The sequence below is a fragment of the Polistes canadensis genome, unplaced genomic scaffold (assembly GCF_001313835.1).
Source record: "Polistes canadensis isolate GaletaPanama2010 unplaced genomic scaffold, ASM131383v1 scaffold_73, whole genome shotgun sequence".
NCBI lineage: Eukaryota > Metazoa > Arthropoda > Insecta > Hymenoptera > Vespidae > Polistes > Polistes canadensis.
Genome location: NW_014569620.1, coordinates 549,010 through 573,087, shown reverse-complemented (window position 1 = coordinate 573,087; position 24,078 = coordinate 549,010). Strand labels below are relative to the sequence as shown.

Sequence of the window (24,078 nt, the reverse complement as noted above, 5' to 3'; positions counted from 1 at the left end):
CTTACTATGACTGTGTGGAGATGCATCCCCGGTAATAGAAGCAATAAGCGGCTCATCGACAGCTATTTCCATGTCCGCAGATTTTCGGTATACATCAGAAATGAATGCTATACAGCTTAAACGTAGACGGCCGTCTCGAAACATGTCATTGGTGATTTTAAATTCTATATTTGATTTCGTCTTAACGTTGTCGTCCTCCAGATGAATCGAATACGGTCGTATTTCAAATTGTGAATCGTTGCTCGTTATCTGTGAATATAATTACACACACACATACAAACAAACAAAAATATAATATAATATACCGATAAATATATGTAATCGATATTAAATTTAATATAAGAAAAATAACATTACGTATTGTTATATAAGTGAGACTTATATATTAATATATTTTTGGACAAGAATATTGATAATTAAATTACGTATTGTTTTTCTAATCCAGAACAAAAAAAAATAAGAAGAAAAACGGGAGGGTAGTGGGAGGAGGAAGGCAAGCATTGGGAATAAAAAAAAAAAAAGAAAAGAGATTTGAATTTCGTGCACTTTTATTATGAAACATCGTCGCGAGATCGACTCCCATTTTCTTGGAGAAGTAAGAAAGAAAGGCCAAAGGAATACTAGGGAAGAAGAAAATGATAGGCGAGTATCTCTCGGCGTTATTACTTCGGGGAACAAACGAGGCTATGCATCAAGTCCGTGGACTTCGCGATGATGCGAGACCAGAGGACGCATCCATAAAGTATAATGCATAAAGCTCGTGCCATCGTGTTGCCCATCCTCTTTTCGTAAAAACCATCACCACCCTATCTCACATCTCTCTTTATTCCTCTCCCTCTCTCTCTCTTCTATGTGTTCTCTTTTTCTTTTGTTCCATGCTTACGTTGCGTATTTCAGCAGAGCGTAGGCAGAAATGTACATAGAGACATGGAAAAGGCTTCTCTATAAAACGTCATCTCGTCGCGTTACGATACCAGATATAAAGAATGAGAAAAAAGAGAGAGAGAGAGAGAGAGAGAGAGAGAGAGAGAGAGAGAGAGAGAGAGAGAGAGAAAGTAAAGGACCAAGAAAAAAATCGTATTCCGCCATTTGGCACGCACAAAACTTGGTTACATTGCGAGGTATTAAAAATGGAGAAAAAAGATAACAGTAATACACAAAATATAGACACATATGATTTCCTATTTTGTTCTTTTATATTTATCATCGAAATTATTTATGATGAAATAATACTGAAACCTCTTTCGAAACAAAATGGCAATGCCAATGAACGGAAATATCGAATCCCTATTATTATTAATATTATTATTATTATTATTATTATTATTATTATTATTATTATTACTCATGACGTAAATCGTATTATAATGCATTTATTTCGACACATAGTCATTTTAATTGAGAATCGTTGAAAAAAGAGATACATTGTTTTATCATATTTCATTTATTACTATTTTACTTTTAATCTCTGAAAGATATGAAATATTTTTTCGATCATATGAAATATTTTTTTACATAAAATTCAAATAATATTTTTATTCATTTCCTCTCGCTTGAGATATAATTTCTCTTTAGATATATTTACACAAATTCTCGATTCTGGAAGATAAAAGAGAAAGAGAGAGAAAGAGAGAGAGTAAGAAGAACTGACAGGGATCACATTTTCAGGGAAAGTAATAAAGAGTGAAGATGTCGGATAAGAGCTTAAAAGTTGAAGAAAGACAGAAACGGAGAGGCAACTCCCTCTCTCTCTCTCTCTCTCTCTCTCTTTTTTTTGTCTCTCTCTAGGTTCTTTTCTCTCGGCATTATTGCTTCGAGTAACGCACGAGATGTTGTATCGTGTCCGATGATGACGTCGAACTACTACTAGCCGGGTTCATAAAATGCAAGGAACGAAACTGCTGTTGCCGCCATCTTTGCAACTGATGCTGTCCGCCCTTCTGCATAATCCATCTGTCTTTCTCTCTCTCTCTCTTTTTCATCCTTTTTTTTTTTCTCATCGTTCGCAATCACGTGCACGGCAAGAGAATAAGAGCGGAAGAAAAGGAAGGAAAGAGAAAGAAACTAACAGTGGAAAAGGGATACACGCACGTTGTGACTTGTTCTACGTGAGACTGTGTGTGTATATCTTCATTTACTCTCCGACATGTATTTACCCTTCCTTCAATGTATTTTCAGTGTATCTCTGGTAATCCTTCATTCTTGTAATGTATTCGTAAGCCAAGTTGTAGATATTTAAATGCATATATACATACATATTTTGTGATAGGAAAAATTCTGGAGTGAACAGGAAGCAGTGTGTTCCTTGTATCATGTGAACGAAAAAAACTTAAGACAAAGAGAGATAACATATAGATATGCAATAATAATAATAATAAAAAAAAGAACCTAATCAATCGCACGATACTTTTTATTTTCATTCAATGTAGTTTTTCAATATTTTTGTTTATTTACATGTTCTTGTTTATTTATGTATTTTTCATGTATATTCATATATTTAAAATATCATCGTCTCTTTTTTAGATCGAAATATGTGTAGCATAAATATTTGCAATTGCAAATAACGGAATACACACAGATATACTTAAAAAAGTATTAGTAAATTTATTTTGTTATTGCCTTTTTTCTTTTTTGTTTTTTGTTTCTAAGCTTTGCTTATACACGTATAAGAGATTATCGTAAAGAAAATCGAAAAGTGGAAATAACTTTTTCTTTGAGAAGCAATCTGGAAAATGTTAGTACCGATCGAAAAGAAGGTAATGTAATTGGAGCCTCGTAAAAGACACGAATTTGTTTTTCCTATCGGTGTTATTATATTTCAAAAGAAAAACGGGTTACGTGAATGTTCTTTTAAGTAGCTATTAGAAAATAGCGAGATGCAGAGACAGCAAAAGCGATTTTCGCGAATCCGTATTTCGTCTTTATTTTCATTTAAAAATAAATAGCCTTCGTGTTAAATTATTTTTTAATTATCTGTGTGTAAAATTAAAGATACTCTGTTTTTAATATAAGATTAAATACTTATCTTCTTTTTTTCTTTTTAAAAAAATACATTTTAATTTGAATTAAATTGAGAAATTTAAATTTATATCCCCAGAAGATGTTTTAGTATATTATTACATTCGAAAACCTTAAATTATTTCTACGTTATCGATGTAAAAAAAAATAAATACGTCTTTTTATTTATAAAATAGTATGTCAATGTGAATTAAATTCGAAATATTTTAATTCAAGTCTCGAATGTCAGTTTTTTAGCGTTATTACTTTTAAAAATAAGTGGACTTACGTAACCGATAAAAAATAGATAAAATAAAAAGCAAAAAAAAAAAAAAAAGAAAAAAAAAGATAGACACAGACTTTTACCATAATTTCTCGCGATAAAATGTGATTCTCATTTTAAATTCGATTCCTGAGTGATCGCGAAAGCGATAAGTGTCTTTTAAATGAAACATCGAGTGTCGTTCGATTTCTTTGCAGGAAAGCGGTTGTTGCTTTCTCGTCTATACTGAATATCGTAGATAAATTCATGAAAATATCGAGCTAGCATTTCGATTGTTCTTGAATTCTCTCCTCTGCCTTTTCTTATTTCGTACTCGACGCACGTAAATGTGAAAAGATGCTCATAAAGTCACAAAGCCTCATACTTTCTATACTCTTTTCTATCTTGAGCGTATTTTCCGGTATATATATATATATACATACATATATATGTAGATACGCATGTACATATTTCCATAAAGCAGTCGACGCGTGCCGCGACCTCGGATTTACCATTCTCGAATATTGTACCTCGAATCCCAAGAAACCACCACCACCACCACCACCACCACGACACAGGGTTAGAATTTCAACAACATATTTCTCTTCTACCTTCATTTCCTAACGATCGAACTTAATTTTAAGAATCAACACAAACTTTTTTCCGCGATCGTGTTTCGAATTTATTATATGTCTATTTGTTGAGAGAGAAAAATCAATTTGTCGAATTAAACGTAGTTCATTGAAATTCTTTTCCTCGTTCTTTTTTTTCTTTTCTTTTTTTTACATTTTCTATTTTATTAATCTGTACACGAGTTGAGTTAATCAAATAGTTACAGAAAAAGCGTTCATTGAGAGGAAATATTTGGTGGATGAAGAGATCATAGATTTTTTTGTTAACAAAAACAATAGTACACATTGAGAGAGAGAGAGAGAGAGAGAGAGAGAGAGAGAGAGAGAGAGAGAGAGAGGAAGAGATTTTCCTTGGTTAAAAATATTCCTTGATGTTTTTTGGATTCATGAAAAAAGGCTTTCCGATAAAGTCACGTGAAGCTAAACGGAAAAATTGGCGGCGAGAAAATATGAGAGAAAAGTTGATTCGAAATTGGAAGGCGCGGTTCGATCCTCTTGGCATAAGATCAAGTATACCTATACATATATATACCACAAATACCAGGATGTCTTATCATATATCTAAGACTACCTAACAAGAAAAATACACACATATACATATACATAACCGAAAGGGGTAGTGTAGCCAAAAGTATATAAGTATAAAGCGTAGATAGGAAGATATATATATATATATACATATATATACTAGCGTAGGTATTAACTCGGGATGTGGTAGAAGAGTGGAAGTAGCCATTGGACAATCGATGGGAGCGATTTTCTAACCCAGTGACCGGTTACACCAGGCCATCGTCATGGTCCACGCGACTCCTGCACTTTACGCGAGTTAACCACCGGTTGATAGGCCTTCTGCACTTTCACGACCTTTTCTCCTACCACTCGAGGTTTCATGGAACCGGAAACTTCATATCAGCTTCGATCGTTCGATTTATTCCGAAAGACCGTTATCGTGGTTCGTTCAAATGAATCTATTTCTCACTATCTAATCTCAATTAGTATCGATAGCTTGTTACACTTATTTTTCTTTTTCGTTTTGTTCTTCTCTTTCTATTTTCATTAATATCATATCATAAAGAAACATTAATAGGTAGAAACTTTCCGAGCTGTACTAAAATTCTAATAGATTTTATAGTTTAACCACCCTCTTCCCTTCCAGTTCTCACATTCAAATCTCATCACTCGTCAAGTCACCCACAATTCTTTAAGTTATTCCTTGGTAAAGGCTTAACTGCTTAATCAAAAATAGACCACACTTTTTATTATATCTTTTGAAAAATAAATATTAATATGGAAGGGAACACAATGTAATTGGTGCTTGTTGGGAGCCAATCGAAAACATTCAAAATCAGGAAATAGATACGATGGAATAGGATACTAGTAGATGTTTTTTTCTTTTTTACGAAGTAAACGGACCGAAATGCGTCACGGCTGTTAGAAAAGATTCGAAACTTTCTACCCACCTCCCCCCTCCCCCCATTGCAATCGTTCTCTTTCTTTCCCTTATCTTCTTTGCAAAATCGAGAAATGTAAAAATAGAAAGCAGTTCGTACAGACGTGCGCTTTCGAGCGAACAAGCTATTGTTATACGTCATCAAGGTTTGGTAGGAGATAGAGCCAGAGCTCACACGAAAACGCGAATTTTCAGTTAATGCGCGAAATATCCCGTATTGCAGTCATTGCAACAACGTTCGTTTCGTTTCGTTTCGTTTCGTTTCGTTTCGTTTCCGTGTCGACGATTTTTCATTTCTTCCGTTGTAGCGAACATAATGTCTCGGCGGTCTCTTTCCTTTTTCTCGATAATTCTTAAAAATAACGTAAATATAAATTTCACCGTAGAAAATCTTCAATGCGACGTTTGAACGCAAATATTTTTTTTATGTATTTTGTCTCCCTTCTTTTTTTTGGTTATGCATTTTCTTCTCTTTCATATAATATTTTCCATTTCAATTTCCTTAATGCGTGAAAATTATTCTACAAAAATTATTTAACTCTTGTCGGAATAATAATAATAATAATAATAATAATAATAATAACGACAACGACGACGAGAATGAAGACAATGAAAGAAGAATGAACGTCAAATCGGATTTATTTTTAGTTCGCATACTATAAAATGTTCATATTTCATTTTTTAATTAGAATGCTTGTGTCGTAATTCGATATTTCGTACTCTCTCGTTCGATATCAATCGAATTCTCGCTACGATAGGAATTAAATTTACCCATATATATATCGTGATACGTCCACAGAAAGTGGGTGGGCGCATATGGAGGTGGAGGTGGCGCAGAAGTGGAGGAAAAATAGGAAAGGGTAGGTAGGTGCAAAGGCCGCCACGATATCAACCCTTTCCCCGCCACTATGCAAATAAATCGTTATTCCGTAGCATTTGTTAAATCAACCAAATTATTTCGTTAAATCGCAATCCGAGCTGCACACGTCGGAACATATTGCCACGTTGCTAAGGCCAAAGCGGTTTATGTGTTTACAACCGTATGAATTTAAATCCTCGTATTTCTTCTTTTCCCTTTCAACTTCCATTGCGTTTCTGTTCTTTTCAATGATCGACAACATGTCGAAAACATTTTCCACAGTATATCGATGGATAAAACCAGCTCGCAAAACATTTATTTTCCCTTGGAATTACAACAGATATAGGTACGTTTAAATTTGTTTTTATCGATATCTATTTATTTATCAAATTGCACCATTATGTTACATTATTTTGGAATGTTTTTGGAATATATCCTTATATATATAATAAATATTGTATTAATATTACAGTTAATAATTAATTATAGGACAATTATAGGATAATAATGTATTTGGTAAATGAAGGAAAAGTACAAATATTTTAATAGAATAATTGCGTAGGGTGAATGATTATTAAAAAAGAAAAGATACAAAACAAAACAAAACAAACGAAGATTTATACGATGAGAATTTTGTTGCAAAATTAAACATTTGTTACAAAACCGAATACGTATACAGTTGACGAATAATTGAAGAAAAAGAAAAAGAAAAATGGAATAAAAATAGAAAAATAAAGAGGGTGTAGTAATGACGAAGAGAGAAATAGAGATACTTACAGGATCTCCGTTGAGTATCCACGTAATGGCAGAGGCTGGACGGGATGCACCGGAGGTGCAATTTGCTCTTAGCGTTTCTCCAACTGCTACGCGCTCTTTCTCACTGCCGATAGTCGGATCCGTTTTTGGGGCGTCTAAGGCATAATAATTATGTCGTTTAACACATGCGACTGCTGCTCTCTGGCATTAATTCGACGTCTGGCGGAGTGCCAGAAACCGACCGGAAGTGTACTTCTAACTCTCTCTCTCTCTCTCTCTCTCTCTTTCTCTCTCTCTCTCTCTCTCTCTTTCTCTCCTCATTCCTATGTGAAATCAACCCTAACTCTCCTCCCGTCTGCTCGTGATTTTATCGTCTTGAGAAGGATCGTTCGCCGCGTGATTTTAGTTCGGACGAAAACCGCGTAACTTTTCGCGACCGTACATTACGCTCTGAACTTTTTTCATGTAACGCGGAATACGCTGACGTCACGTTTTCGGGGCTTGCTGTAGACCATTGAGAAAGAGGGGAAGGAAGAGAGAGAAAGAGAGAGAGAAAGAGAGAGAATAAGAGGGGAAGATCGAATCCCTTAATCTACGGAGAGAAAGAATCGTAGCGGTTTCCGGGAATGGGAACCGTAAAGGGAAATCCCGTGCCGCGAGTTATGTGCCTCTAAAGTTCTCGTTAAACGTATCGTCGTTATTTGCGAAAAGCGGGACGCAGGGAATGTCACTATTGCCGGCCAACGATCGATCCCGTGTCCTCCCCACTCTTCCCCGTTCTTCTTCTCTCCTCACCTCTTTCCGTCCTCCATTTCGTCGGTGGCATCTTTTTTTATTGCACTTTTTTTTTTTTATGTCCATCCTACTCTCTGGAATTCGAATTCCTGTGCTTTTTAAGTATCGAATCTGAGGACGAAAAGGGGCTGCTGTGGAATATTTTCATCCTCCAACGCGTGGAAATGATTGTGGCGAGTAGTATAGACCTAGGATTGCTCCGACTACTACTCGTATAATATTTCTTTACAAAAAAAAAAGAAAAAAAAAGAAAACTACGATGGACTATAACGATTCCAACGAATTGTAATCTTTGTTGAGAACGTTAACGTTATTATTACACAATATATCGAATACGTTTATTATTAAATTCCATATGTGTGATAGAAAATTTGTACGGTATTATTTAATTAAAATTAAATAGAAAGAAAGAAGAAAATAATTCCATTAAAAGTACGAACAATGATACGTGTTATATTAATGGAAAGATAATTTTAATTTCAAACAGAATAATTTGTTACTAGTGACGGAACTTTAGGAAGAGGTAATTATGCCATCAAGAATAGAATATACATAACAAGCCTATTTTCATAAATCATAAACACATTGAATAAGGTTATTATAAATTTAGAAAAATGTGTATTCTTACCTACGACCATCATTTCCGCTCTCTTGATCAACGTATGATAAAGGGGTTTACCAGCTGATACTTCACACTTGTACATCCCGGTTAGATTTCTCGTCACGTCTACCAGTGTTACACTAACATGATCGGATGCGTTGACCTGTGAAACAATATCGTAGCTTTAATGTATCTCCAATTTCAATTTATCTTTTTTTCTTTTTTTTTTACTTGTTCTATCGTGCTTGCCTGACTCATCACACGAGGTACGTTATATTTCAAAGCCGTTTTTAGTTTTAGTTTCTATTTATTTATTTTCTTTTCTTTTTTTTCTCTCTCTCTTTCCCCATTCTACTCCCCCTTGTTCTGTCAATTTTCTCTACCACCATGTTGTATCGGGCTCGTACGATCGTAGCTCTCGTCGAAAGTAACACACGGATATTACTTCGCATTCTGCCGCACCATCGACTCACCGAAATCGATCCTCCGCGCGACTAAATCTCGATCGGTTCTACTCCACTATCTCTAAAACCCACTCCCCACAACCCTTACCCTATCCCCCTCCCAGTTTCCTAGATCTCACCCTTTCGTTTTCTCATCCTCTTTTTCAGCTGATATTTATATGCATCGCAACGATCTTTTTCTCTCTACCTATCTACTTTCTTCAAACTGCTTCGTTGTTCTCTTCGATTCGTACGCCCTTCTTTTTCTCTTTTTTTTTTCTCTCTCTCTCTCTCTTCTTTATCGTTTCTACTTTCCCATTCTTTTTAGTCCCTCCTATATCCGCTATACTATCTTTTTCTTTTTTTTCTTTAACTTTTTTTTTTTATAAAGAAAGGGATGGAACCAAGGATGAATGAAATTGTCACAAATTCAAAAAGAAAATTATATAATAAATAGGGAAGTGTTTTCATTAGGGATAATTGTTAATATCGAAGATATATTTGAAGAATAAGAAATTTGATTAATCGATTGTGTGTGTGAAAAGAGAAACAAAGAGAGGAACCGTTAACAACTGTTAGTATTTACAATGATCGTATAATATTGTTTATTCTTTTAATAATTATATTTATCTCTTGCAAAAATATTATGACTCTATTGCATATATATATGCAATAAAAAAAAAAATATATATATATATATATATATTTTTTTTTTTTATATCATATCAATACGATACTTTCACACACATTGTAAAACTCTGCTAATATTTTTCTTTCCCCATTTCTAATATTAACTCGTGAGAGAGATAGGTCGTTTCAACGAGATGACCATAACTTTTATTTGTTTTCGGTAAAAAAGGAAAGAAATATATGCGTGAAATTTTTACAACTTGATTGCTCACATGGATCAAACACGGCAAAAGCCCGCGGGCATGAGAAACCCATGGGATATATTGCGTGCGAACGTTCGTTTAATCGTTGATCCATGCCGCTTTTGCGTTCTATAGTTTTGAATTTCAGCGGTGGTGGACACGCGATATCGCAATTTTACGGAATGTAAGCACCAATCATAGAAGCTACGTTTATCTTTTTTCCATGTGTATTTTAGATGTATTTTAGAGATAATAACAATAAATAAAACCGTTTAATAAATTCTTCGAAATTAACTTTAATAAGATACGTTCTTCATGTTGTTAACAAAAAACGTGAAAAAAAAAAGGTAATTATTTAATAATATTTAATTGCCGATAAAAGATTTTAAAGCTATGGATATTATATTACTCGGTGAATTGATATTATTTTATATTTGTATATTTATTTTTCCACAAAATGATCATACTCGATATAAATATAAGTAGTATCAGTACAAATTACTTTTTTTTTTAGTAACAAAAATATTTCCCTAGGAATATGGTCTTCAGGGATAGCTATATCAACGTACGGCACTATAATTTTTTATAAGTAATCTTTTTTTTTTAGAAGGAATAGTTCACCATTCTTCTCAATTCGTAAAATTTTAAATAAAAGTAATTTCATTATATAAAATAAAATCAAGTTTCTAATAAGCTATTATGCTTGATATAAGTCAAAGAAATAAATCAATATAATTTACTTTTTCTTTTGGTTATACATTCAAATCATTCTTTCTCAAAGATGTTTTGAAAATAATAATAAAATTGATGTAATATTACCTTATCACAAATAATAAAATGCATAATTAACAGCTATCGATTAATAACATAAGAATATTAAAATTTATTCAACCGAAATTGAAATGTTATTGAGCATACATATTATAAGAGAATTAAAATTTGTCGAAATTCGATAAATTGATAAATTCGATGAAACGTTTTAATATTAAATAAACATATATATGTAAAAATATGTGAAAATCAAGTATATTTGATACGAACGATGAAGAAAGTTTCTATTACGATAGCGTAACGTGTATTGACATTGGATTCGCATTTTCAACGATCTTCTCGCTTATGTTCAATGCAGAAAGGATTGGAGACTCATTTTCATGAGTATACCCGATGAAGCGAGATGGTTACCGGGTGCGAACGATTTCGTGGTGTATCGTCGAGGGGGAAAAAACAAAAGGGAAAAAAGGGAATGACAAAGAGAGAGAGAGAGAGAGAAAAGAAGAAAAAAAAAGACAGCCTGTTTCAACGAGAATCTCAATATCCAGAGCGGAATGAATTTTTGTAGCACCAAGAAAGAAGGATGAAAAATTTACGATATTGTTTTTCGACTGTCTCGTCTTTTACAAGGGCTTAGAAAATTGAATCGGTGGCACGTTTGACGAAGAAAGCAGTAGGAAACCGAAAAAAAAACAAACAAACAAACAAGGAAAAAATTGAAAAAGAATTCCTTTTGCGCGAAATAAAGTCTTCTTTTTAACCATCCTTCTTTTCTATTTCTTCTTACCAAGAACGATGTTTTACAGAATGAACTTTTAAAACTCACAAACTATCCCTTGTTTTCTCTTTTCTTACTCTCTTTTCGTTTCATTCTTTGGCACTTCTTTTCTGAAACGTTAAGTCACTTTTTGAATCATCGTTACTTCTAATGTACACATAGAGTATACGGGGTGTCCCAGTCGAAGTAATTCACTTAAAATACTTTCTTTATTTTTAATGATATAAAAAAAATGTTTAAGACGATAATTCGATTTTTTATTTTAAGGTTATCTTTTATAGATTTTTTTCAAAGCAGTTTGTATTTTTTATCTTACAAGCATATATTTTTTTTTATATATGTATATATTGTGTGTACCTTTTAGATAAGATACATTTAAGTAATCCTGTAGGATGATTTTCAAATGACCATGAACACTAAAAATGTGATAAAATTATAAGGCACGCAGGCCAAGTATACTTTATGTTAAACATTTTTCATATCGTTAAAAACAAAGAAAATATTTAGGTAGTATCTTTAAGTTGGGACACCCTGTATACGCAAAAGCAGTCTATCTACTTGAAAGAATCCTCGGAACGTTTCCAAGATTCGATCGGTCTTACTGTTTTCCTTTTTTTCCTGTTTTCTTTCAACGTGGTTCGATGTTGCTTGTGATTAAAGAAAAAAAAAGAAGAAGAAGAAGAGGAATGATCTATCCTAGTAGCTCTAGGGAAATTAACTAATCTTGAGAGGATATTTTTTTAGGAGAATTAGATGTTCTTCTCTTCCTTTTGAATTTATGAACAAAAGATCGTCATTTGAAGGATAAGAAATGAACGCATATTAGACGTTATTAGAAATACACGCTCGTCCATGTAACCATAACCATATAAGTCGATGTAATATTTCAGTGTTCCGCGTTTATTTGCCAAGAATTACGTTTCTCTCGGAAAAAGTAAGAGAAGAAACAGAGGGAAGAAAAAATTTGAATGGGATAGAGGGTGGAGGAGGTGGGGATGGGGGTGGAATGAGTACCACGACGACAGTATGTGCGCGAAGAAACCCATAAGAATGATGGGGTACGGTGCAAGGAAAACTAATGCTTAGAGAAATGTTTTCTTTTGCATTTCTTTCTTCCTTTTTTATCTGCTAGCAAATCCGTAGAAAAGTGGGAGATAAAGATAAAGAAAGAGAGAGAGAGAGAGAGAGAGAGAGAGAGAGAGTGAGAGAAAGGGTGGAAAAGAGAAAAGTAAAAAGAATTAAGAGAAAGTAAAAATGATTAAAAAAGAAATCGACAGTAGTTTTCTCAATTTTTCTTATCATTCAAAACGAATTATAACGAGTTTAACAATTTCTTTTCCTTTCTGTAATTACAGTCTCGTAATTTGAACCCGAATTGACTCGTTATTAATAACTCGAGTTAAAAGTAGAAACCGTGAAACCGTGGTTCGTATAGCTTTTCAGACTGTCTGGATAAATGAATGTCTTTGAAACTTTTCTTAAAAGTTTTACAGCTTTTTTTATCTCTACTGAAAGATAAAAAGAGAGAGAGAGAGAGAGAGAGAGAGAGAGAGAGAGAGAGAGATAAAAGATATTCTTTATCGTCTTGGAAATGGGATAAAAATCTAGCTTAATCAACGCTTCCATTTCAAAGAAAGTAAATGTTATGTAATAGCAAGAAATAGTTTTAAAGTTGAAATATGTGTGTGTGTATGTGAATGTAAAAAAAAAAAAAAAATTAAATTCATATTCTTAGATATATGTACTATATACGTGTACGTAAACGCATATCCCAAAGTAATATATTAATCACTCGATTCCTGACTTTCGTTGCGGCCTGAAAAATAAATCCAATATCGTTTTTTAATTACACATCGACCGAGTGGTTTCCGATTCGCATTAAAGCGTACTCGGTGCTTCGGGTTCGCATCGCACTGGATACATGTAATGAATGAGGGTATGGCAAAACCGCAAGCGAAATTTTTGAGTTATTAACGGGAAAAGTAGCGTTTAATCGTTTCTCGATTCGCCGAGTTGGTCTGAACTCACGATAGATTGTTTTGTCCCAAATGATATATATCAAATTTGTCGTTTACTAAAATTCACTTAATTTAATACTATTTTTCGTTATAATATTAATATTTAAATATCCACGGTTGTATACAATTGTGTTTAATTTATGTATAACATAATGGTTGATATAACATATCGTTTATGTTCAGTTAAAAGTTACTAACTATATTTTTTGCCTAAAATAACATATGTAACTAACATTGTTTAAAATTTCATAAACAATCCAATTAACTAGCTATTTACTTTGTGAAAAGTATCATTAGTACGGTAAGAAAGTTATTACCAATTAAAAATTTGTTCGATGAACAATATAATTCATGTCAGATTAGCATAAATATTAAATATTAATTTTTTCTCTGTACACACACACACATATATAAAATAATATAATATAATAAATAGAAGATATAATCATTTAATAATATCTCATTAAAAGCAATTATAAATATGTAATATTTCCATTACTTCCGTTTTATTAATAATATTATCTTCAAAAGATTAATGAAAGAAATGAAATATATAAAATTGTATATAATTATTTAAAAAAAAAAAAAAAGTATCGAAATATGAAAAAAAATAGGAAAGAAGGATCGAATAATCCAATATCGCGAGATAGGATGAGGAGAATTTTTTTCTGGGTTGTAAGAAAAATCAGAGGATAAGGTGTAGGTGTCCTCGATCGCAAAGGCGTTGACTCGATTCTCGTGAAACACGGAGGCCGCTTGACCCGGGTTCAAATTCACTCGAACGGAATTTCAAAGGGTCGTGCCGTGGTCGTAGCGCCGCCCATAAATCAGCCCTATCGATTTCTTTCTTCTCGACGAACTCGAAGGATTTTAACCGTCCTACATGGTGTTACCTACGCCGTCGAACTTTTCTATCTATGTAAGTATACTTACGTATATATATATATTCAAACTTTCCTGTGTGCGTTAGTTTGCTATGTTCTTGAGTAACTCGAGAGAGAAAAGGGGGAAAGAGAAAAGGAAAAAAAAAAGAAAAAAGATGCGAGAAAAAGTTAAACCTCTCGTCCCATAGTATGTTGGAAAAAGTATCAAAAACCTTCCGTTTATCGAGACTCTTTCGCTGGTAGAAAAATATATTATGGTCGTGAGAGGTGCGATTCCAGCGTAAAAACCGATGCATTCGAAGCCGAGTGGAAAAATCAGGTCGGCTTACCGTTCTTATCTTTCTCTCTCTCTCTCTCTCTTTCTTTTCCTTTCTCTTTCTCTCGACGTTGGACAAGTACACGACGCTGATAAATGTCCGCCTCGAGTTTCGTCCTACTGCTTCGAGCTTCTCTAACTGTATCGTTTCTTGTTCGCTCACTAACATTGGCTTACTCTTGAGAAAATTACGCGTTTCCTGCGGAAATTTTCCTAGACCGACCGACGACGACCATTGAACAGAGAGGAATGGGGTAAGGGGGAGAAGAAGGTAAAAGGAACGAAGAGGAGTTCAAAATCGCTTATTACGCGCCTAACGTTGTGGTTTAAATTAAAAGGACGACGAGAGAAGCTAAATTATCTAGCGTGCACAATTTTGCACCTCCAGCTTGAAAGTTAATTAATTATCTATCTTCTCTCGTGTTCATCGGTTCTGTTGGAATCTGAATGGAAAAATAAAAGTAATATGCAATCGCGGTTAATGAAAATACCGTAAGTCGTATAAATTCTATTGACAGTTCATTGTCCCTTCTTTTCTTTTTTTTTCTTCTTTTTTTTTTCATTTAAGTATTTTAGGGTCGATGGTCTAATGGATTTTAATTATTTTTAATATGACATTTTTTTATTTTTTTCTTGCTTGAAAGAATCGATATAATAATAGTAAAATTAGAGGAATTTTTATTCGAGAGGTAGAGTCGATTAATTCGAATAATTTTTTCTTTGAATATCATATTTTTTTTAATTAAATTTATCCTTTGAGTAGATTATTAGAATTGATAGTCATTTTTATACGAATTGATATTGAAAATTGTAGCCGATGATACCAATTATTTTACGATCAGCCTTTCATCAAGAACGAATTCATTTTTCACTCATTTTTTCATAATATATATTTTATTTCTTTTTTCATTTTATTATATTCATTAATTCATGTTTATATTCAGCAATATAAGATATAAATCGATTATATATACGAGTAAAATGTATTATTTATTATAATTCTACCTTAAGTATAATACTTTGTATTTTTTTATAACTTTTCATACAATTATATTATATTATTTATTTTTTTCCACACTTTTAATATAATTAAACGCGATGCAACGAAAACACGTAAATTTGTCGATGAATATCTATTATGAAAATAAAATAAAAGAGTTTTATTGTAAATAGTAATTTCGTTTTATTTCTATCGTTTTTAAATAGAACCTTTGAAACGACATTACTACTTCAACATTATATTATACAGTTTCTCTTTCGATGAAAAGAAAAACTATCGTGCTTAACGAGTAAAATATAGACGTTAATTAAAAGACAAATCGCTAAAGCGCATAATTAAAAGTCAAGTTTAAATTATATCATAGAATAAACTATAGATACTTACATTAACATGTATTCCGCTCACGTTGTACGCGCTTTTGCTTGGTATTCGTTCGGTCATGTAACGATAGAATTCTACCTCTTCTAAGCTCCATTGAATGCTGTACAACGGTGAACCCTCTAAGTCGTACGAGCAAGTCAGTGTGACGGTGTCACCAGATCTTACCATTGCTGGTACGTTGATCGTTAAATCCTTTAAGCCCGTAACACCTGGAAAATATTTAACGAGAACGTGCTACGAATTACATTTACGTGTGAAACAAATCCTGCGCATGAAGTATCACAATGCTAGGCCTTATGTTGTTACGACGAGAGAGTACCATTTGTCAAATATTTTATTTATCTTTTACAAACGTTTCCTGCGTTATAAACATTTATGGTAAGAGCCACAGAGAAAGAGTAGTTTTAACCAAAAATACAGTGTTTTGGTCGTTGTAAATCCTACGAAAAAGAATGGAAGAGAGGAGATGAAGGTGGAAAAAGATTGGAGAATGAGAGAAAGAGAGAAATAGAGAGAAAGAGAGAGAGAAAAGCACTCGAGCAGATTTAGGTAAAAATATTTTTAACGAAAAAGCGAGTGAAGAGCAGAAGCGACTATGTGAGGGGAAAAAAAATTAAAACGGACACAAAAACGAAGAAGTAAAAAGGAGTACGGACGAATTAGAGAGAGAGAGAGAGAGAGGAACGAGATACAATCATTTTTCGAAGTGGAGTTATTGTTTCATCGTGTCGCTTGGAATTGGTAATATCGTTTGTACTGCAGACGAATCATATACCGGTTTGGTTTGTCTTCGAGATCACATAAACGTATTCCCATTAAGACCATAAAATAACCTACTTGTTCATCGTCTTTCGAAAGGAAAGCTTCGAATCAAGATTTTTCTCTAGCAAAAAGGGAATCAAAAATATCGATTCTATCGTTTACGATGATTGGGTCATATGTTTGTCGATAGATAGATCATAAAATTTGATAGCATTGATAGTTCGTCGAAAATTTTATTTTATTTCTTTTTCTTTTTTTTTTGTATTTTATTAATATGTCATCTATATGTTCAGCCAAAAGACACTAACTAAACTTTTATCTGAAAATGTATGTTAGCTAATTTACCTTGCTTAAAATTATATCAACAATCTAATTTACTAATGTGCTTTTCTTTCTACAACAATCCTCGTAGTTATCACTTCTTGTAGTTTGAAAATCAATGTTCTGTTAGTCGTGCTGTTTTATCGGATCTAATCTATGGATTAAATTTCAATTTCATACTTTCAAAAGTCGCCTTTCGTTAATTCATATATTATCTAATTAAAGTATGTAATAATGCCTTTTTTTATATGATACTTTAACAGGTCAATATAGTTGTTTCATGATTTAGCTGATTATTTCACGAATAAACAGAAGTCACGTATTAACGGTAACATATATATGTTGAATATCCTTATAATAGAAACTCATTGCACCCTTTAAATTTGTCATCAAAGGAAAAGCTGCAATGTGTAGCATTCGAGTAGAAATCTTCCTACCGTATATCATCCTTTGCACGAAATTTAATCTAAAATTATGTGTTTCAAACTCGATATTGTGGTATAGCTGTCTGATGAATACTACACGACACGTACCGTATAGCAAGGTATAACATACTTCCTAAACTCTGGCATTATATACAAAGTCAAACTTAATCTCATGTCCCTAAGAAACATACGGACTCGTATTTACTATATTTCTCTTCCTTTACCGTGGTCCACTTAAATCAACTTTATACCTTTCCCGCTTTCAATATCGTCCTTACGAAATATTAATAATCATTGTCAAAAATTCATTATTGTTCTTGTGATATAGAAAGTGAAATAATTATAATATCGCTAAATATGTTATACATTCTTGCTACCTGATAATTAGAGACACTTTGAAACTAGTAGCACTCAAGGGAATCCGCTTCTCTATTGCTGAGTATTCATAGTTTTCCAAACTATGAAACCCTTGCCGAGTTTATTATGGACATATCTCGTTTTTAATTGTGCGACAAATATATACGCACATTACATTTCAGATATCAATTTATATCAATAATATGTAAAATTTACAAAGTATACAGTGTTATATCGTTTTATTTCAACTGCCATTCGCGATCATAGAAAGAAAAGAAAGTCTACTGTTTCTATTATCATTGAAAAAGAGAACAGGTACGACATCTTTTTCGTTCTTTTATGTGTACTTTTTTTCTTTCTTGCCTTTTCAAATCTCCCTCTCTCTCTCTCTATCTCTCTCTAACTTTCTTTTTACCTTAGTGACTTATGTTGTGCGTTTGAGGAACAAGTCGTACTTAACTACGTGTATACCTAGGTGTACATAAGCACAGGAATTTACCAAAGTTAACCACATTCCCGACCGATTAATTTTCATAACAGCCGTTTCTAATCTGCAGCTTTGCCCTTTAACACGGCGGATGTATTTCATCCGACCCATTAGGGCTACAGAGAAAATCAGGTTAACCGCCGTATCTCGGCATCTTCGGCGGTACGGATCTCTAATTAGATTAATAAATAAGATCGTACGATGGTGAAAGAGATACGAGTGAGCAAAATATATAGAAGGATTGTTTAATTAACCGAATTTTTATATTCAACGAATTATGTGTTACGGGTAATGTTCGTGGAAACTCTTACTTTTTTATATTTCATTTCAATCGAAACGAGACTGAATCAATTATCTACTTCGAATAAATTAATATCTTCCATATTGACGATTACGGCCATGCCGTGTTGACAGCCTTAGTTCCTGCTCGATCACTAAGTCAAGCAGCACTGGGCATGGTTAGTACTTGGATGGGTGAAATGTGATATGAACCCGCTTGGAAATACCATTGTGCTGTTGACGCCAAGACATTCCGTGCCTAGCTAAGCCTTGCTGGTGGTCCCAAGCCCAGATAAAAGGAGAGGGTTCGAGTGTGAGGCTAGTAGCAACCTACCCGCGGGTAAAAAACAATAAATCGTTCCTAAAAATAGCACGAAGGTGTCCTAATAAAAAGAAGAAAAAGAAGAAGGAAGATATTGACGATTTTGTTCCATGTTTAAAATCGATTTCAATAAGAAGAAACTTTTTCAATGAAACGTGTATAAAAATACCATTGATATTTTTGTTCGTAATATTAATTATTTCGTTTCGACAGAAATAAGTAACAATTATAAATGTTATTTCCGTTTGACGGATATTTCATTTTAAGGACGAGCACAATAAATCTTTGGTTTATTGTTTAATAAAATGGTCATCTTGAATTTATCGAAAATAAATTCTGGGATATTCTAATGAGGATTCCCATTGATCATACACGACTTTATCTAACTTTTCTTTTTGTTTTTTTTTTCTCTTTTTCTTTTTCCCTATATCTACTTGAAAAGAGCGATGAAAAGCGAAGATCTTATTTCCGTTTTGAAACGAGGGTGAAAATGTACGAACTGAGAAACTCAAAAGCGTAAGAAAAGGGTGTGAGTGATGAAGAGGAAGGGGAGGAAGAAGAGAAGAGAAGAGAGAGAAAGCATTATGGTGGGTCGTCGCGATTAGACGGGCTTCGGTCTACATCCTACGACACCCTAGAGATGTTCAGACGTCCTAAATGGACTTTACGCACACCATTAGGTTTAAGGGAGAAAGAGAGAAAGAGGAGATAACTAGCCATACGCCTGAACCTTCCAGCCATGGCTAATTACTATAATAAATAACGCGTGTATATACGCTAGAACAAAGGAGAGAGAGAGAGAGAGAGAGAGAGAGAGAGAGAAATGGGGTGGACGAAAACGTTTCAAGAGGATTATAATTTCTATTTCCCAATCGCCCAATTCCATGACCCCTATAAACGTCCCTTAGCTTATATGCACTGGAAAATTAAACAATTCTTTTAGATTTTTTGGCCTATTTTTTAATTAAAGAAATGAAAAAATAATTATATCGCGTGAAGTATAAAAAGAATTGGGAGAAACAAAATTCTGTTTCTTTTTTCTTTTTATGTTTTTTTTAGCGGCAAAAAGAAAATACGAAAACAGTTTTCTACAAATTGGTTATTAATTAATTTCTTTATAAACGATATATACTCGGGTATACACGGATAATCTGTAAATATCACGTGAATATTCTTGATAGAGATAAAATTTGTAATATAGAGTTTATACTATATTGTTTAAATTAAATTCTTTATCATGATTTTAAAGATCAAAGTATAATAATGTTTGCTTTTACTGCATATTGTAGTGGAAAACCATCGATCTCGTTGATATTATATTCCCCACATGATATATTACATTATCTTTTGTGGGTGATGTATTTGAAATGAAAGGTTTAAGAAAATTAATAGAATGCTTAACAGAGAGAGATATTGTGAATATTTCATTCACGCTAGCTATTTATAAAGAACGACCTTTTTGTTTTGATATTTTACAGAATATTGCTTGTACGTATAAAACGAAAATGTATATATTCGCAAGACTTCTTTATTTTCGAAATATTTCTTTTGCACGCATTACGTAAAAACCGTTGTTTTTACAGAATGAACAACGACGGCATAGTTTTAAATTTTACTAAAACCTATATATATATATATAATACTTCGCATATACAGGGTAACATCGCATTGAAAAAGCTCCAGACAATAGGATTTGAAGGGAGACAACGATTTTCGAAAAAAACATTTGTCCAGAAAGTTTATTGGATATTTTATTTTCGTCGACTGCTCGAAACGATATATCCCGTAGTGTATTTGTACTTGCTATCCATTGATATAGGTGTATATTTATCTAAAGGGATGGATGTGTCGATGTAAAACTACGGAAAATCAATCGAACGGTCGCTACGCTGTCAGCTAACATAAAACGTAACAGACTGTTTAAACCGAAATTGTTACAACCATCGAATTTCATTTTTTCTTTGTTAAATTATACAACTTTTCCAAACAGAGAATGTTTGGACATGCATTTTTTTTTTTTGGTTTTATTTTGCACGAGTCAACCCAAAGTAGATACATGTATAAGCATACATTTGTCTGCTTACATTTATACTTTATTTATCCTAGACTAATGTTAACGTTCACGAGTAGCAAAAATATACACAGTTAATATAAAGTTTGTTCAAGATATCGATTATTTGTTTTCTTGTCACAGCTTATTCTAAAATACTTCGTTTTATTGGCAATCGATGCAATTGAGCGATTTGAAATTTCGCACTTTCTCGAGTGTCTTTCAAATAAATAGAAAGACCATTCCAGAGCGTGTTTGAAGAAACTATGGAGTGGAAAGGATAAAAGAGATTGGTAGATAGAATATTAAAATGTATGCGATATTAAAGAATTGTACAATCGTATCAATACAGACGTGTATAAATTAAAGAGTTGCTATAAGAATGCTTTCTATTTCTCAAACGTTAAACGAAAGTGTATGTGTGTGCGTGGATGAATGTAACTCATAGAAAGATGTGTTTAAATTCAAGTAAACACAAAGTAATGATAAATTGTTTTCATTGATATATATTCTATCGTCTTGATTAACATCGATACTCATTTTCTAATCTCATGTCATTGTGAGATCGAAACAACCTTACTCGTAACTTTTACTTGGTAGAAAATTAATGTATAATACGCTTAATAAAGCAATGGCGAATGAAATTAATCGAGAATCAATATAATTGAATAAAGCTTGAGGAGCAATTACAAGAACAGATCAAAGGATACGATCTATTTTCTTGTTGTATTGTTTTCGGTTTAATCGCTTTGCGCGGGCACATTTGTCACGTTTCTCAGTTGGCAAAGCAACCCTTCGAAATGAACATTCCTTTAGTTATAGAGAAGAGAATGAGAAGGACAAAGATAGACAGAGAAAGATAGATACAAAGAGATAGGCTAGGTTGAGGAACGGAAAGCCTCGATTACAATGCATGTCTTCGCAATTGTCGCTTTAAGTGGAGCGTACTTCGTAAAGTTTCGGGGGTATACGAAAATGGGTAATTCGAACGCAAATTACGAACAGTCGAAACGTTCGCTAATGGAAATTACTAAGACCATGCTGAGATTCGAAAGAAAGTGTAATTAAAGTGGTAAACTAGGTTGGCGAATGGACGACAACGGCAACGACGACAAAGATGATCGTAATTTTATCTTAAAACACAACACTTTTGTTAAAAGATCTTTCTATATCTTGAAAATATTATACGCGATCAGGTTTATCGATAAATATCATTTAATATTACACCGAACGTTATTATTATTATTAGAGATGGAACTTATTGCATTAATACGCACAGCACATGCCGTTATCGTTGAGCACGACTGACTTTCCTAACCCGCCTCAATTTTCATTGGATCAACGAACTTCACTCGTTTAGTATGTACATACATATATTTTAAGGTCATTGCCTTCGCAAATACTCGATGTCATTTGGTGCATTCATAAAAGAAGCTATTTTCTAGCCTGAAGTTGTGGTCGGTATTCTCTAACCAAGACGTTCTTCCTTACTGATAATTTCCGTATTAAATTTTCAACTGCATTCCACGTGTAATAAAACGAGACCTTATCTTCGACGAACCCGCGTTAAGCCAATTATCTTGGCTTTCTACGTTACTATCTTTTATCATATTATCCTGAAGGATAGGACATACAGGTGATATGAGAGAAAGATATTTAATATCAGATTCTTCCTATTTAATTATCTCGTCGTTATTATTATTATTATTATTATTATTAATTTTAATAAATTTGTAAACTTTTACTTTAATCTTTCAGTTTTTACAATTTCGTATACACTACTTATTCTTTTATTTTTATTACTGTAAATGCACGAATATCCTGGCTGAATTTCTCTGAAGAGTTTCCATTAAAAAGCCTCTCTTCCTCTCCCTATTTTTCTTTCTCTCTCTCTCTCTCTCTCTCTCTTTCTCTCTCTCTCTCTCTCTCTCTCTCTCTGTTTATTCTGGCATTATTCAAACGTTAATCGAAAGCAAAGGGCAGGATGCGAACGGTGGGAATGGCACGTAGCGCATCGCGAAATGGGATTGTTTGAGCTTGGCACGACCTAATTACGTGGATAATTATCGGAGGTTGATTGGTAGGCGTCGACGGTATTGGCTACTAATGAATATAGATAAATCGTAAGTGGCCGGTTATTGGTTTTGCACGGTGGTCGAGGACCGTATAGTTAGTGCGGTCCTATGGAACCGTTGTGCAATATCTCTGATTTATAATACGACCTGAATACAAAGTGTGGAAACTTTGGAAAGTATGTTTCGGATCAGTCTCACTTTTCCTACTCGTTATAAGTTGACGAAAGTCTAATTAGCTATCGACTATATACCTAACTACTTTTCTTTTATTATCGATGTTACAGACTCGAAACAAATTGAAGTAGTATTTTTAGTAGGTTAATATGTTTTAACTTCCAATTTTGTATCTATAGATAAATTTAGAGAGGATATTTGAAATAGCATGACTATCGAGAGGCTATTTGTTATTTCTTTTTTTTTATATTTCAGAATTACAGTAATTATTTTCGTTGCGTACTTATTGTTAGTTAAATCCAATTCTGAAATGAATACGCAAGGTTTGTCTATACGACTTTAATTTTAATTATAGTGATCTGACGAGATGGTTGCATCCCAAGAGTCACATCCATCAGACAACTACTTTATCTTTTCCGATAGTGCTTGAATTTGTAATTCTTTCTGTAAATACTCATTTTTAATAAACCATGATGAATCTACAATTATTCGGAATATTATTGATTGTTACGCTTCCATTTTGGAAATATGATTTTTTGTTTCTCTACCTCGTAGTTGAGTGCCTAAATTCTAAAACTAAAGGCGACAAAAAAGTGCATTTTATTTTTTTGTAATTATATTAAAATACAATAGATGTTTTTAAATAACATAGTTCATAAGAAGTTTTATAGTATGTATTTTTTATTTTTGAAAATATGAATATCCAAAAAAGTTGTAATCAAGCATTCCAATATTTCTCGATAATAAATAAGTGACAAGTTTAAATATACTTTTCTAATTCACTTCTTGTACAAATTTAAATTCGAGGAACGAAATTTTCCGACGTTGTTGAATTTTTACATCGATTGTTTAATCAAGGATTCGATCGTTCTCAGGAACATATTATCATTTGGTGTATTTGATTACCATTTGAATGCAACGTAGCGTCCAGAGAGGAGACGGAAACGATGCCTCTCGAGTGACAGTTCTAAACGCATTCCTGAGACCAATCACCGAACAACGTTGCCATTG

General features: G+C 33.1%; 1 protein-coding gene across 2 annotated transcripts in view; it reads right to left on the bottom strand.

The window, feature by feature from the left end:
- The window catches only part of LOC106786414 (synaptogenesis protein syg-2-like), a 112,034-nt gene that overhangs the window by 16,745 nt on the left and 71,211 nt on the right, over positions 1-24,078 (bottom strand). For both annotated transcript variants that reach the window (XM_014747790.1, XM_014747789.1), the window contains exons 2-5: positions 15,819-16,024; positions 8,380-8,515; positions 6,978-7,111; positions 6-249 (exon numbers count right to left, since the gene is read on the bottom strand). In XM_014747790.1, coding sequence (XP_014603276.1) covers positions 6-249; positions 6,978-7,111; positions 8,380-8,515; positions 15,819-16,024 — 720 coding nt within the window. The remainder of the gene's footprint in view (positions 1-5; positions 250-6,977; positions 7,112-8,379; positions 8,516-15,818; positions 16,025-24,078) is intronic.